At 50.7% G+C, this 15,370-nt stretch overlaps 2 protein-coding genes across 2 annotated transcripts; both read right to left on the bottom strand.

Moving 5' to 3' along the window:
* Window positions 1-2,036: 2,036 nt before the first annotated feature.
* LOC132229857 (carbonyl reductase [NADPH] 1-like) lies at window positions 2,037-5,523 on the bottom strand. The gene is made up of 3 exons (XM_059686413.1): window positions 5,074-5,523; window positions 4,454-4,561; window positions 2,037-2,729 (listed from the first exon to the last, which is right to left on the bottom strand). The coding sequence occupies exons 1-3, from the start codon at window positions 5,360-5,362 to the stop codon at window positions 2,293-2,295; spliced, it is 834 nt and encodes a 277-aa protein (XP_059542396.1). The 5' UTR covers window positions 5,363-5,523; the 3' UTR covers window positions 2,037-2,292.
* A 3,044-nt stretch (window positions 5,524-8,567) lies between these two features.
* On the bottom strand, window positions 8,568-12,442 carry LOC132229858 (carbonyl reductase [NADPH] 1-like). Its single transcript, XM_059686414.1, has 3 exons — window positions 12,032-12,442; window positions 10,895-11,002; window positions 8,568-9,130 (listed from the first exon to the last, which is right to left on the bottom strand). The coding sequence occupies exons 1-3, from the start codon at window positions 12,318-12,320 to the stop codon at window positions 8,694-8,696; spliced, it is 834 nt and encodes a 277-aa protein (XP_059542397.1). The 5' UTR covers window positions 12,321-12,442; the 3' UTR covers window positions 8,568-8,693.
* Between the last annotated feature and the right edge of the window lie 2,928 nt (window positions 12,443-15,370).

Raw genomic sequence — 15,370 nt, 5'->3', positions numbered from 1 at the left:
CCACCCTCTTTTGATCCCAGCTCTGAGCCCAGCAGTGGACAGGGTGGAGGGCTGTGCTTCCCCCAAGCACACGGGTTGGTGATGGGAATCAAGGGCTTTGGTTGAACTATAGGAACTACTTCAGGAGAACCCCAGAAGGTGGAAGTAGGTGCAGGACTCATTGGTTGGGACCCAGGCCCATCCTCCACTGCAGAAAGGGAATGTCTGCTTTTTCTAAAGTGCAGTGAAGTACTTGCACAGGGCAACTGCCTCTGAGGACACAGATCGCCTTTCTTTCTTAAGAGAAACCAAGGCAGAATTAAATAGGCCCTGTGAATGCATTCAGTGTGGGACCCCCAAGTGGGAGGCAGCATTTATGAAGGTCTTTTGGGGACCAAGCTGGTGATGGCATATGTATTTCATGGTTACATAATCCTGTTTGCTTAAAGCGCCTACACTTTGTTTTGTCCTTGGTCACAGTTAACAGAGAGATGTAACACCTCACCCCGCTCACTGGTTAGAACCTGTGGCTGCCTTCATGCTACCACAGCAGATCAGAGTACTCCCAAGAGACTGCGGCTGAAAAGCTGAACACATTTACTCTCTGGCTCCTTCTAGAATGTATGTGAGCCCCTCAGTCACACTGTCCCTTTCTTGACCTACCTTTAGGTCTATCCGATTTCTGAGCGGGTGCAGCACGCAAGTGATCTGCAGGCTGTAGAAAGAACCATTTACCACCTGCTCATGTTGTCATTACTCTCACCCACTCCACTTTTTCTCCTCGTGTCACAGACTCAGACTTAGTAGCCAATTCAAACGGAATACTCTATAAAGGGGCTAATATATGAGGAAAAGGGGCTGATGCTAACCTGACTAGCTCAGGGTAGGTCTGCGTGGCAGCCTTGCAAACGCAGAAAGCGAAAGTAACCACAGTGGTGGTGTGAAATTAAAACTTTTAATTTAAAAAATTGTTTTAGTTAATTTCAGAGGAAGGGAGAGGGAGAGATAGAAACATCAATGATGAGAGAGAATAATTGATGAGCTGCCTTCTGCACTCCCACTCCTGGGGATGGAGCCTGCAACCAGGACATGTGCCCTGACCAGGAATTGAAACACTGACCTTCTGGTTCATAGGCTGAAGGTCAAATGCTGAACCACACTGGCTGGGCTGAAATTAAAACTTTTTAAACTAAAAAGCAGTTTACGGTGGGTAATCCTGTTCTAGGCCGACACCTTCCCTGACAAAGGTCAATCTTCACTATTATGGGTCCTCTCTATTGTCTTTTTGCATCTACAATTACATATCACTGGAATGTCAAAGTCATTTTCCTGTTTTTTTGGACCCCTCAAAGGTCAGGCACGGTTTGTGGAGGCCACAAATCCCCTCATTATAACTGAGTTACTTACTGACAGTTAACTATCCTGCAGCCACCCCAGTAAAGGCAGTATGTGTCTATCACTTTTCTTTTTATCCAATCCCAGTGGCCTCCTCCCCCACCCCTCAACCCCCACTTTGCTTTCTCCTGCCTCCCTAATCTATCACCAATGGGTTTCATGGAACCCACTTGTTAGGGTGGAAAAAGGCCTTTCTTTTTCTTAGCTGTGGCCTTCCACAATTTATGAGAAGCACCTGATAATTAAATCCCAAGACTGTTAGCTCCTCTGCTTCAAACAGCCCCTCTGTTCAAACTTACAGACAAGATCAGTGACTCTGGAGGCTTCCTCTTTCCTCCCGCTGGTTTACCACTCAGGATAAGACACCTGCCTAGGACTTCTGCCTGGACTGTCTCCTGAGGAAATAACAGACCACCCCCTGCTGTGGGCTCCACTGCACCTAGCAACAGCAGCAGCCCCCAGATGCCCCCAGATGCCCGTCCCTTCCCTGTCCAGGCTTGAAAAGAGTTTTGTTGTTCATTGCCCTTGGTTAGCAATGCACTGGCGCTTTCCCTCTGGGAAGTGAAATAAACTCTCTCTCTCTGTATCTATTTCCTCTCACAGTTGTGAATTCTTTCACAGCCCAAATCCCCTAGTCACAGGCCCAAGAACCCTATAGCACTTATGTCTCCCCTTTTGATTGTAATGTATCAAACAAGGAGCAAATCCGATGTTCTTCAGAGCATGATCTCAATCCGTTGAGATTCTGCTTCCCAGCATTTGTCGACACTTTGGCTCAAAAGAACTCATAATAATTCTCAGGGTTGAATGTTTCTTAGGTTAACAATATACTATATTTGGATAGAAATTATTTGACAGTGTACGTGTCCTTTTGACCTATTCAGAACAGATAACATAATAGGGCCCATAGAGAGGAGCTCACCATTTTACAACTTTTTTCTCTGTAACTAATTGTCCGTGAGGCCCCTCAGCATCTGAGGGCAAAAGGGCCAGGAACACAGGGGTCTCTGCTCCCTCTTCTGGGCTTTTGGGGGCTTGGGGTCCAGTCAGGTCGGTTCTCACCCACCCTGGGCAGCAGGCATTCAGGAGGATCTTGTCCCCTCTCCTGTGCACACTCAGGTTCCTGGCGTGGATCCTGGACAGGACGGTGACGCCGATTTTCGTGACGCCGTACGTGCTGTTGGGCCAGCCCTCCCTCTGGTGCACCCCCTTTTGTGCATCTTCCACGAACTTGTTCATGAGCCCCACCAGCTCCTCCTCGCTGATGGTGTCGCTTCTGAACTTCTGCTGCAGCTCCGGGCTGCAGTTTTTCAGAGCTCTGAGACTCTCCATGCTGGACACATTCACCACTCTGCCTGAAATGCAAAGGAGGTTGTTATGTAGAAAGGCAGGCACGTGCATACAGGTGCCAAATCTGCTGGGATTCTAGACCAGGAAGTTTCCATGAGCATTAATGAAGGCTTGTCATACCCAGTATATATCAGATGGTGTCAGAGAAATTTTTTTTTAAACATATTTTTATTAATTTCATAGAGGAAGGGAGAGGGAGAGAAACATCAATGAGAGAGGATCACCGATCGGCTGCCTCTGGCATGCCCCACACTGGGGATGGAGCCCACAAATGCAGCATTGGCCCTGACTGGGAATCGAGTCATGACTTCCTGATTCATAGGCCGACCCTCAACCACTGAACCAAGCTGGCTGGGCTCAATTTATCTCTTAAATTAGATAGCTCTGCAGAAACAGCTGTATGCCAGCAAAAGGGTAAATCAGTTGTTCAAAGGAGGACAAAATCTTGGTATGTCGTGACTTTACCGGATGGACTATCTGTCCCTTTCCATCTCTCCTTTGGCCACACCGGCTCCTCCAAATGGCAGGCATACTTCTGGTCCTGTGTCTGTATCAGTCATATAAATTCTATATAAAGTGTATCCGCTCAGTGATCCTTTGGGTGGAAAGGAGCAGGGAATCGGGAAGGAGGGGAGGGGAGGCGGGGGGCGAGGCTGTGAAAATAAAGGATTAAGCTTGGCCAGAGCAAGGTTTGGCCTTGGTCCAGGGCTGCTGGGGTAATCTTTAAACTGTTGGACTGTTCATCCTGATAAGATTGTGCTATTACCTTGGGGGTTTAGGGTCAGGCTACACAATGGATGTTAACAATATGGTTATGGTGAGGCTACCTGGTATCAAACGGATCCCTGGGGGAGGTGCTGGAGAGGAAGGTCAGCCAAGAGAACAGCGGGCCATGTCCACGAGGCCAGCCCTCAGCAGACACACCTGAAACAAGGTGGCTGAGCTTCCCTGGACGGCAGTGCTCCGTGTTCCTCTCACACACACAGCTGCTGTCCACAGGACTCCATGCGACAGGACAGCTGGAAGCTCCCTGCCCGGCTTCCCTGGCCCCTGGCCCCTGAGAGCTCCCCCCGGGTCGATCTGCAGCACTCTCCCTTTCCTCTGCTGCTGAGCACTGCCGTTCTGAGTATAATGGCGTCCCTGAGTTCTGAGTCCTTGCAGGGATTCTTGAACCTGAGGGTGGTCTGGGGGAACTCCTGAACTTGTGAAAACCAAGTGATGTTTATCTCAGATATGCAGGGTTGGTTTAGCATCTCGGAACCAACAGGTGCAACGCACTGTATCAGTAGAGTACAAAGAAAGGCCCGTGTGATCAGATGCAGAAGGGTTCAGGGGCCTAATGGATTGGAGGTAGGAAAGGTCACTCAGGAAAGGAGGGGGAGGACGGAGAGGGAGGGGGAGGAGGGAGGATCTGGCCTGGGAACCTCAGGGGACTCCAATGGTTGTGAGGGGCACGAGCAATGACTGGCCTCTCTGAGGAGACTTCTGAACAAAGAGCTGAAGGATAAGCAAGAGCCGGTTGTGCAGAGACCAGGGGGACAGACAGCAAAGATAGCCCAGTCCTGAGGCTGAGGACACCTAGCCAGGTGAGACACCAGGGGGCAGGGCAGCTGAGCAGGGAGCAGGAGCAGGAGCAGGAGCAGGAGCAGGGAGGGGCTTGGAGATGACACCTGGGGAGGGCGGGACTGGGTGCTGCCACAAACAAGGCAGCCAGGGCTCCTAGACTCACCTTGGGGTTTCAGGAGAGGCAGCAGCTCCGTGCTGACGTCTCGGGTACCAAAAAAGTTTGTTTTCATCGTCACTTCTGCTTTAATGTGAAATGGTGTGGGATCATTCACTTTCAGGAGAGGAGAGTAGACTTAATAAATAGTAGCCATGTGGTAACTTTCCATAGAATGATATAAAATGTGAATTTTTTGTATAATTGGTTCCGAGTAATAGCACTGTGCAACCCCCATTTCCTTGTTTCCTGATGTTCTGAACATAGTGTCTGAGATGGTGCCATTCCCGGAGGCTGGTGAAGGGTGCACTATGTGGTCTCTGTGAACTTGTCTGTGCAAAATTCACTCCCCCTTGCCCTCAAGGTTAAACCAGGAGAAACTGTGACAACCTAGAAAAGACTCCCAGGCATCTGGGCCAGGACACAAAGGTGCCTCGGCCAGAAGGCGCTCCAGCTTCTCTTGCACTTTGATCTAGTGGCACCCCTGTCTCCTGCCTCTCCTAGTCCCCTCGGGAGCCATTCTGCACCCAATACACGAGAGGAGGCCCATTGTACCGATACTCTGACATACCAGCCACCCTGGCTGCAGGTGCTGGGGTGACCCCTCCTGGGACCACACATCCTTTTACCCTTGAAGGCGATGCCCGCGTTGTTGACCAGCACGTTGAGCCCCCCGTACTCTTTGCGCAGGAAGTCGCGCAGGACGCGGATGCTCTGCAGGTCGTCGATGTCCAGCTGGTGGAAGTGCGGGCTCAGGCCCTCGGCCTGCAGCTGCTGCACGGCCGCCCGGCCCCGCGCCGCGTCCCGCGCCGTGAGCACCACGTCCCCCGAGAACTGGCGGCACAGGTCCCGCGTGATGGCGAAGCCGATGCCCTTGTTGCCCCCGGTCACGAGCGCCACGCGGCTGCAGGACGTCATGGCCGGGCAGGAGGCTCGAGAAGCACTTGCGTGGAGAGCGGAGCGGACTGTGGACGGCCAACGGCTGCGACCAGGGCTCCCGCGAGGCTCGGAGCCTCTGCGAGGGCGACTGCAGGGGCACCGTGCGCACCGGCTGGAACCTAGTCCTGTGGCCCAGCGCGCAGGCGCAAGCCCCGCCCCTAGGGGCGTGGCCCATCCCGGCCCCGCCCGGCCCCGCGGGGCTGCGAATGCGAACCGGGGCCACCTGGCAGGTTTACAGATGGGCGGGCCCAAGGCGAAGGCTGTCCGTCAGCAGAGGATCACTTTGATTGGTCGTCTGACTGCCTTTAAACTGAGCCCTTAGCGTTGGTTCTCCATGGCTTTTCCTTGGTGTTTTAAAAAATACAGCCCCCAAAACAAGTCTTTGGGACTGGAATTGTGCAATAAGCTGAGAGAACGCGACAAGGACTCACGTGAGTGTTGATTTGTCCCCGAAGTGTGTGAAGGCAAAGCTCCGGGCTCATCCCTGGCCGGTCTTCACCTCGCAGTGGCCCCCACTCCTTGCACAGGAATCCATGTGACGCTCTACAGGTCAAGGATGGCCAGATGGTGGGAGCGGGGCCCTGGCCCTCGGCCTGTGCAGTTGCTACACAGCTGCCCAACCCCGCACCGAGTCCCGTGCAGTGAGCGCCGCTTCCCCAAGAACCGCCTGCACAGGTCCGGTGTGATGGCGAGGCGGTGCCCTTACTGGCCACAGTCTCCAGGGCCACAGGGGTTAGGACCCCATGGCTGGCAGGGGTCCTGGGGGCACTTGAACAGAGAGCAGACAGCGCTGTGGGTCACAGGGGCTCCGGGGTGTGGTCGCGCTCTGCGGTGTCCCAGACAATCTGAGAAGCAGCACAAACTGAGTTCTGTGCTTCAGGGCTGTGACTTCTATCCTCCGACCCTCCCTCCCTCCACGGGGGGGGGGGGGGGGGGGGGCGCTGAATGTTCCAGGTTTACTAAGGCCCCCATTCCGGGACTGGCCCTTCCTGTGATGTAAGTTTGGCCCAAGCAGGACACGCACCACCCTCTTTTGATCCCAGCTCTGAGCCCAGCAGTGGACAGGGTGGAGGGCTGTGCTTCCCCCAAGCACAGGGGTTGGTGATGGGAATCAAGGGCTTTGGTTGAACTATAGGAACTACTTCAGGAGAACCCCAGAAGGTGGAAGTAGGTGCAGGACTCATTGGTTGGGACCCAGGCCCATCCTCCACTGCAGAAAGGCAATGTCTGCTTTTTCTAAAATGCAGTGAAGTAGTTGCACAGGGCAACTGCTTGTGAGGACACAGATCGCCTTCCTTTCTTAAGAGAAACCAAGGCAGAATTAAATAGGCCCTGTGAATGCATTCAGCGTGGGACCCCCAAGTGGGAGGCAGCATTTATGAAGGTCTTTCGGGGACCAAGCTGGTGATGGCATATGTATTTCATGGTTACATAATCCTGTTTGCTTAAAGCGCCTACACTTTGTTTTGTCCTTGGTCACAGTTAACAGAGAGATGTAACACCTCACCCCGCTCACTGGTTAGAACCTGTGGCTGCCTTCATGCTACCACAGCAGATCAGAGTACTCCCAAGAGACTGCGGCTGAAAAGCTGAACACATTTACTCTCTGGCTCCTTCTAGAATGTATGTGAGCCCCTCAGTCACACTGTCCCTTCCTTGGCCTAACTAAATGTCTATCTGATTTCTGAGTGGGTGCAGCCTGCAAGTGATCTGCAGGATGGATCTGTAGCAAGACCCATTATGCATCTGCTGATGATCAGTCATTAATCTCACCCACACTCCTCTTTCACCCCGTGTCACAGGAGGAATCACAGACTCAGATTTAGTAGCCAATTCAAACTGAATACTTCATAAAGGGGCTAATATATGAAGAAAAGGGGCCGATGCTAACCTGACTAGCTCAGGGTAGGTCTGCGTGGCAGCCTTGTAAACTCAGAAACCTGAAGTAACCACAATGGTGTCTGAAATTAAAACTTTTAATTATTATTTATTTAAAAAATATTCTATTGATTTTTTACCGAAAGGAAGGGAGCGGGATAGAGTGTTAGAAACATCAATGTTAAGAGAGAATCATTGATTGGCTGTCTCCTGCACTCCCACTCCTGGGGATGGAGCCTGCAACCTGGACATGTGCCCTGACCAGGAATTGAAACACTGACCTTCTGGTTCATAGGCTGAAGGTCAAATGCTGAACCACACTGGCTGGGCTGAAATTAAAACTTTTTAAACTAAAAAGCAGTTTACGGTGGGTAATCCTGTTCTAGGCCGACACCTTCCCTGACAAAGGTCAATCTTCACTATTATGGGTCCTCTCTATTGTCTTTTTGCATCTACAATTACATATCACTGGAATGTCAAAGTCATTTTCCTTTTTCTTTTTGGACCCCTCAAAGGTCAGGCAAGTTTTGTGGAGGCCACAAATCCCCTCATTATAACTGAGTTACTTACTGACAGTTAACTATCCTGCAGCCACCCCAGTAAAGGCAGTATGTGTCTATCACTTTTCTTTTTATCCAATCCCAGTGGCCTCCTCCCCCTCCCCTCAACCCCCACTTTGCTTTCTCCTGCCTCCCTAATCTATCACCAATGGGTTTCATGGAACCCACTTGTTAGGGTGGAAAAAGGCCTTTCTTTTTCTTAGCTGTGGCCTTCCACAATTTATGAGAAGCACCTGATAATTAAATCCCAAGACTGTTAGCTCCTCTGCTTCAAACAGCCCCTCTGTTCAAACTTACAGACAAGATCAGTGACTCTGGAGGCTTCCTCTTTCCTCCCGCTGGTTTACCACTCAGGATAAGACACCTGCCTAGGACTTCTGCCTGGACTGTCTCCTGAGGAAATAACAGACCACCCCCTGCCGTGGGCTCCATTGCACCTAGCAACAGCAGCAGCCCCCAGATGCCCCCAGATGCCCGTCCTTTCCCTGTCCAGGCTTGAAAAGAGTTTTGTTGTTCATTGCCCTTGGTTAGCAATGCACTGGCGCTTTCCCTCTGGGAAGTGAAATAAACTCTCTCTCTCTGTATCTATCTCTTCTCACAGTTGTGAATTCTTTCACAGCCCAAATCCCCTAGTCACAGGCCCAAGAACCCTATAGCACTTATGTCTCCTCTTTTGATTGTAATGTATCAAACAAGTGCAAAATCACCATTCTCCGGAGCATGATCTCACGAAAATTCCTCATAGATTTGAATGATTCTCACGTGAACAATACATATATTTGGATAGAAATGATGTGACAGTGTGCATGTCCTTTTGGTCAGTTCAGGACAGATAACACAATGGGGCCCACAGAGGGGGCTGTGAGGGGAGCTCACCATGGTTCAACTTTTTTCTCCAAAAGAAACTGTCCGTGAGGCCCCTCAGCATCTGAGGGCAAAAGGGCCAGGAACACAGGGGTCTCTGCTCCCTCTTCTGGGCTTTTGGGGGCTTGGGGTCCAGTCAGGTCGGTTCTCACCCACCCTGGGCAGCAGGCATTCAGGAGGATCTTGTCCCCTCTCCTGTGCACACTCAGGTTCCTGGCGTGGATCCTGGACAGGACGGTGACGCCGATTTTCGTGACGCCGTACGTGCTGTTGGGCCAGCCCTCCCTCTGGTGCACCCCCTTTTGTGCATCTTCCACGAACTTGTTCATGAGCCCCACCAGCTCCTCCTCGCTGATGGTGTCGCTTCTGAACTTCTGCTGCAGCTCCGGGCTGCAGTTTTTCAGAGCTCTGAGACTCTCCATGCTGGACACATTCACCACTCTGCCTGAAATGCAAAGGAGGTGGTTATGTAGAAAGGCAGGCACGAGCATACAGGTGCCAAATCTGCCCGGATTCTGGACCAGGAATTTCCATCTGAGAAATTTCCAGTGTGCCATGAGCACTGATGAAGACTGCCCGTATGATGAAGGACGGAGACAGCCTAGAGGCCGGTCGTACCCAGCAAGTCTCAGAGGATATCAGAGAAATGTTTTTTTAAAAAAATATTTTTATTGATTTCAGAGAGGAAGGGAGATAGGAACAACAATGATGAGAGAGAATCACTGTTCAGCTGTGTCCTGACTGCCCCACACTGGGGGTGGGGCCTGTAACCTAGGCATAGGCCCTAACTTGGAATCAAACTGTGACCTCCTGGTTCAAAGGTGGATGCTCAACCAATTAGCCAGTAGGCCAGGCTCAGTTTATCTCTTAAGACTAAGTAGTTCTGCAAAAACAGTTGTATGCCACCTAAAGGAACAAAATCTTGAATGTGTATGTCATGACTTCACAGGATGGACTATCTGTCCCTTTCCATCTCTCCTTAGGCCACACCGGCTCCTCCAAATGGCAGGCATACTTCTGGTCCTGTGTCTGTATCTGTCATATAAATTCTATATAAAGTTTATACGTTCAGTGATCCTTTGGCTGGAACGGAGCAGGGAAGAGGGGGACGGGGGGCGGGGGGTGGGGCGGGGGGTGAGCCTGTGAAAATAAAGGATTAAGCTTGGCCAGAGCAACGTTTGGCCTTTGCCCAGGGCTGCTGGGGTAATCTTTAAACTGTTGGACTGTTCATCTTAAGATTGTCCTGTTACCTTGAGGGTTTAGGGTCAGGCTACACAGTGGATGTTAACAATATGGTTATGGTGAGGCTACCTGGTATCAAACGGATCCCTGGGGGAGGTGATGGAGAGGAAGGTCAGCCAAGAGAACGGCAGGTCATGTCTGTGAGAACAGCCCTCAGCAGACACACCTGAAACAAGGTGGCTGAGCTTCCCTGGACGGCAGTGCTCCGTGTTCCTCTCACACACACAGCTGCTGTCCACAGGACTCCATGTGACAGGACAGCTGGAAGCTCCCTGCCCGGCTTCCCTGGCCCCTGGCCCCTGAGAGCTCCCCCCGGGTCGATCTGCAGCACTCTCCCTTTCCTCTGCTGCTGAGCACTGCCGTTCTGAGTATAATGGCGTCCCTGAGTTCTGAGTCCTTGCAGGGATTCTTGAACCTGAGGGTGGTCTGGGGGAACTCCTGAACTTGTGAAAACCAAGTGATGTTTATCTCAGATATGCAGGGTTGGTTTAGCATCTCGGAACCAACAGGTGCAACGCACTGTATCAGTAGAGTACAAAGAAAGGCCCGTGTGATCAGATGCAGAAGGGTTCAGGGGCCTAATGGATTGGAGGTAGGAAAGGTCACTCAGGAAAGGAGGGGGAGGACGGAGAGGGAGGGGGAGGAGGGAGGATCTGGCCTGGGAACCTCAGGGGACTCCAATGGTTGTGAGGGGCACGAGCAATGACTGGCCTCTCTGAGGAGACTTCTGAACAAAGAGCTGAAGGATAAGCAAGAGCCGGTTGTGCAGAGACCAGGGGGACAGACAGCAAAGATAGCCCAGTCCTGAGGCTGAGGACACCTAGCCAGGTGAGACACCAGGGGGCAGGGCAGCTGAGCAGGGAGCAGGGGGCAGGGCAGCTGAGCAGGGAGGGGCCTGGAGATGACACCAGGGGAGGGCAGGACTGGGTGCTGCCACATACAAGGCAGCCAGGGCTCCTAGACTCACCTCGGGGTTTCACGAGAGGCAGTAGCTCCGTGCAGACGTCTCGGGTACCAAAAAAGTTTGTTTTCATCGTCACTTCTGCTTTAATGTGAAACGGTGTGGGATCATTCCCTTTCAGGAGAGAAGGAGTATATAGTTAATAAATAGTAGCCATGTGGTACCATTCCATAGAATGACATAAAATGTGAATTTTGGCCTGGTCTGTGTGGCTCAGTGGTTGAGCATCAACCTATATTAACCAGGAGAAGTCACGATTCGATTCCCGGTCAGGACACATGCCCGGGTTGCGGGCTTGTTCCCAAGTGGGGGACTTGCAGGAGGCAGCCAATCAATGATTCTCTCATATCATTGATGTTTCTCTCTCTCTCTGTCCTTCTCCCTCCCTCTCTGAAATCAATAAAAATATATTGAAAAAAAATAAAAACAAAATGTGAATTTTGTGTAGAATCGGCGCCCATGCAATGACCATTTCCTTGTTCCCTGATGTTCTATGGTGTCTGAGATGGTGCCATTCCCGGAGGCTGGTGAAGGTGCACAGTGGGATCTCCGAACCTGTTTGTGCAAGGTTCTTGTTTATTTAGAAATCCATTCAACATTCACTCAGATGCCCTCAAGGCTAACCCGGGAGGAACGGTGACAACCTAGAGAAGACTCCCAAGAACAAAAGGTCCTTGGGCCACAAAGTGCTCCAGCTTCTCTTGCACTATGATCTAGTCGCAGCGGTTCTCAACCTGTGGGTCACCACCCCTTTGGGGGTCCAAAGACCCTTTCACAGGGCTCGCCTAAGACCATCAGAAAACACACACACACACACACACACACACACACATATATATATATATATATAAAATTACATATTGTTTTTGTGATTAATCACTATGGTTTAATTATGTTCAATTTGTAACAATGAAATTGAGGGTCACCACAGCATGAGGAACTGTATTAAAGGGTCGCGGCGTTAGGAAGGTTGAGAACCACTGAGTGGCACCGTGCCCCCTGCCTCTCCTACTCCCCTCGGGAGCCATCCTGCACCCCATACATGGGAGGAGCCCCATTGTACCACTCCCTGACATACCAGCCACCCTGGCTGCAGGTGCTGGGGTGTCCCCCCTCCCCCGCTGCAACCACCCAGCCTTTTACCCGTGAAACCAATAGCTGCGTTGTTGACCAGCACGTTGAGCCCCCCGTACTCCTTGCGCAGGAAGTCGCGCAGGGCGCGGATGCTCTGCAGGTCCTGGATGTCCAGCTGGTGGAAGCGCGGGCTCAGGCCCTCGGCCTGCAGCTGCTGCACGGCCGCCCGGCCCCGCGCCGCGTCCCGCGCCGTGAGCACCACGTCCCCCGAGAACCGGCGGCACAGGTCCCGCACGATGGCGAAGCCGATGCCCTTGTTGGCTCCGGTCACGAGCGCCACGCAGCTGCAGGACGACATGGCCGGGCAGGAGGCTCGAGAAGCACTTGCGTGGAGAGCGGAGCGGGCCGTGGATGCCCAACGGCTTCGATCAGGGCCCGGGAGGCTCCGAGCATCAGCGCACGTGCTGGACTGGGCGCCAAGGCGCCTCTTGCCCAGTGCGCAGGCGCAGGCGCAAGGGCAGGTGCAGTCCCCGCCCCTCTGGGCGTGGCCCAGGGACCCTCCCAGGGGTGCTTGTTAGGTAAACAAGGGCCGCCTGCAGGGTGACAGGTGGGCTGGCCCAAGTCTAAGGCCACTGTCTGCTGGCTCAGCCCGCTGGGCAGTAGAGAATCATTTTGATGGGTTGTGTGGCTACCTTTCAACTGAACCCAATCCTTGGTTCTCCAAGGGTTTTCCCTGGGATTCCCCTAACTAAGCTTTAGAAATGGGACATTTATACAGATTGCCCTCCTTCCTGGTCCCCTATCCCCCTGCCCCCCTGTATTTTCTAAAATATATTTTTATTGAAATCAGAGAAGAAGGGAGAGGGAGAGCTAGAAACATCAATGATGAGAGAGAATCATTGATTGGTTGCCTCCTGCATGCCCCCCACTGGTGATGGAGCCCGCAACCCGGCCTTGGTCCTTGACTGGAATTGAACCTGGGACCCTTCAGTCCGCAGGCCAGTCAGTGCTCTACCCACTGAGCAAACCCGGCTAGGGCTCCCCCCATATTTTAAAAAATGTAGCTTGAAAATAGAAGTCTTTGGAACTGGAATTGTGGAATAAGCTGTGTGAACATGACAAGCGCTCACGTGTGTGTTGATTTGTCCTCTAAGTGTGTGAAAGCAAAGTTCTGGCTCATCCCTGGCTGGTTCTTACATGACATTGGGCAACTATTCATGTGAGTCATCCCGGGGTTACCACCTCTCTAGAACAGCGATTTTCAACCAGTGTGCCACAGTGTGAGACATTTTAAAACATGCAATACCTATTTATTCAGGGGCACTGACCTCTTTTTTCCCTTAGGTTGTCAAATTAAAAAAGCCTGAATACAAGCATGTCAAACTCAAAGGCTAACACGGGCCAAATAAACAAGGTTTAGGTTTACGAGGGCCGCAAAAAACCAAACGCCTCAATTTTCATAGAAACGTCGGTTTATTTCGATAGAGACATACTGAATACAAAGGGACGAAGTAAATGAGTAATTGTTAGTGAGTATTTGTTGTGTGGCGCGTGCGGACCATGGGCCACAGCTTGGCATGCTTGGCCTAAACAACAAGAGCTAACCCGTGTTGGTGAATCAAAATTATGCTATTTTTTTGACAGATCGGCAAAAAATACATATATGTTTGGTGTGTCGCAGAATTTTAGTAATTAGTTTGTGTCCATGAAATGAAAAAAGTTGAAAATCGGTGCCCTAGCCCTAGCCAGTTTGGCACAGTGGCTAGAGCATCAGACTGCAGACTGAAGGGTCCCAGGTTCTATTCTGGTCAAAGGCATATGCCCAGGTTGTGGGCTTAGTCCCCAGTAGGGGGCGAACAGGGTGCAGCCAATAGAGTCTCTCTCATCATTGATGTTTCTATCTCTCCCTCTCCCTTCCTCGCTGAAATCAATAAAAATATATTTTAAAAAATCGGTGCCTTAGTCACTTGCAAGGCCATTTCGTTACCCGTATGCAGAGGCTCCAGGGTAGAGGTACCAGGTTGCTTGGTAACCCTTTCTCATACTCACAATAACTCGTCAGGATGCATCCTCAGAAAGTCCATAAATTAGATGTGGTGGGAAATGCATTTTCTTCCTCTTTAGTGCTTACAGCAGAGGAATAGGGGAGTATAAAGTCAAGTTTCATGTCTGTGCTGTCCTTTATGGAAGCCACTAAGCCACAGGTGGCCATTGGAATGTTATTTTAATCACAACGGTACAGTTTACATTCAGTTCTTCAGTTGCCCAGCCACATTTCCAGAGCTCAATAGTGTGGCACATGTGTCAGTGGCCGCCGTATGGGACAGTGCAGACATATGCTATTACCAACACAGCAGCAAGTTCTGCGGGAAAGCAAGCTTTAGGTAGAATCCAATTATATTGCAGTTTCAAAGTAGGTTTGGCAAAAAACCAAAACTCACGATCAGGGAAAGACCTTTACTTTTTTTGACTGAAACTTCCGTGGTGATAATTGTAGGTTCATGTGCAGTAGTAACAAATAATACAAAGATTCCTTACATTTCCGCCTGTTATCCTCAATCATAATATTTTGGAAAACTAGAGTACAGCCCGGCCAGGCAGCTCAGTCGGTTCGAGTATCCTCCCCATATGCCAAGCTGTGGGTTCAATCCTCTCTTAGCGCACATACAAGACTCAACCAATGAATGCATCGGTAAGTGGAACAACAAATGATGTCTCGTTCTCTCTCTCAAGTCAATAAATAAATAAAAATTAAAAAAACTTATAGGACAATGTCACAATCAGAATATTGACACTCATGCAATCCATCCACCAATCATATTCAAATGTCCTCAGTTTTACTTGTACTTGTGTTTGTGAATGTATTTGGAGCTATACAACTTTATCACTTCTGCGGGTTTGTCTATCCACTACTATTGTTAAGATATAAGGGGAGCAGGCCATTCTGGGGAAGCAGCCTGGAGCTGTTAGGAACAATGTTATTGCTTGTTTAAGCCTTCAGTGTGAGAGGGGTGAAATCCATGAAATCACTCATGCTGAGTCTGCAGATGGTGTAAGTGAAGGTTGATGACCCGTGGAGATGAAGGCTCAGAAGAGCTTGGCTAGAGTTTAGTCAAGGAAAAGGGGAGGATACATTATCTTCCTCATAAAAAACAAAAAACAAAATGTTTTGTTTGCTCCTTTTCTTCCTGTCTTGAATGTATTGTGTGAGTGTGTGATGACTGGAGCTGCAGCAATTATCTTGAGACCACAAGGAAGCAAACTAAAAGGTCACTAGCCAGCTCCCTAAGAAGGGTATTGTGTGGAAAATTAGAAAAAACATTGATTTTTGATGACATCACTGGCTCCTGAGTCCAAATCTGGGACTATCAATTTCCAGCCCCCCCTCCTATCCTTTTCAGTAAACTT

Source organism: Myotis daubentonii, chromosome 3, assembly GCF_963259705.1.
Source record: "Myotis daubentonii chromosome 3, mMyoDau2.1, whole genome shotgun sequence".
In the NCBI taxonomy this organism is placed as follows: Eukaryota; Metazoa; Chordata; class Mammalia; order Chiroptera; family Vespertilionidae; genus Myotis; species Myotis daubentonii.
This window is presented reverse-complemented; position numbering and strand designations above follow the sequence as displayed.

Excerpts from the sequence above, each read along its gene's own strand:
- LOC132229857 (XM_059686413.1), bottom strand. The coding sequence starts at position 5,362 with ATGACGTCCTGCAGCCGCGTGGCGCTCGTGACCGGGGGCAACAAGGGC. Across the intron at positions 4,562-5,073 it reads CGCGGGCATCGCCTTCAAGG|TGAATGATCCCACACCATTT; the intron begins GTAAAAGGATGT and ends CTCTCCTGAAAG. Across the intron at positions 2,730-4,453 it reads GCCTCTCCTGAAACCCCAAG|GCAGAGTGGTGAATGTGTCC; the intron begins GTGAGTCTAGGA and ends TTTGCATTTCAG.
- LOC132229858 (XM_059686414.1), bottom strand. The coding sequence starts at position 12,320 with ATGTCGTCCTGCAGCTGCGTGGCGCTCGTGACCGGAGCCAACAAGGGC. Across the intron at positions 11,003-12,031 it reads CGCAGCTATTGGTTTCACGG|GGAATGATCCCACACCGTTT; the intron begins GTAAAAGGCTGG and ends CTCTCCTGAAAG. Across the intron at positions 9,131-10,894 it reads GCCTCTCGTGAAACCCCGAG|GCAGAGTGGTGAATGTGTCC; the intron begins GTGAGTCTAGGA and ends TTTGCATTTCAG.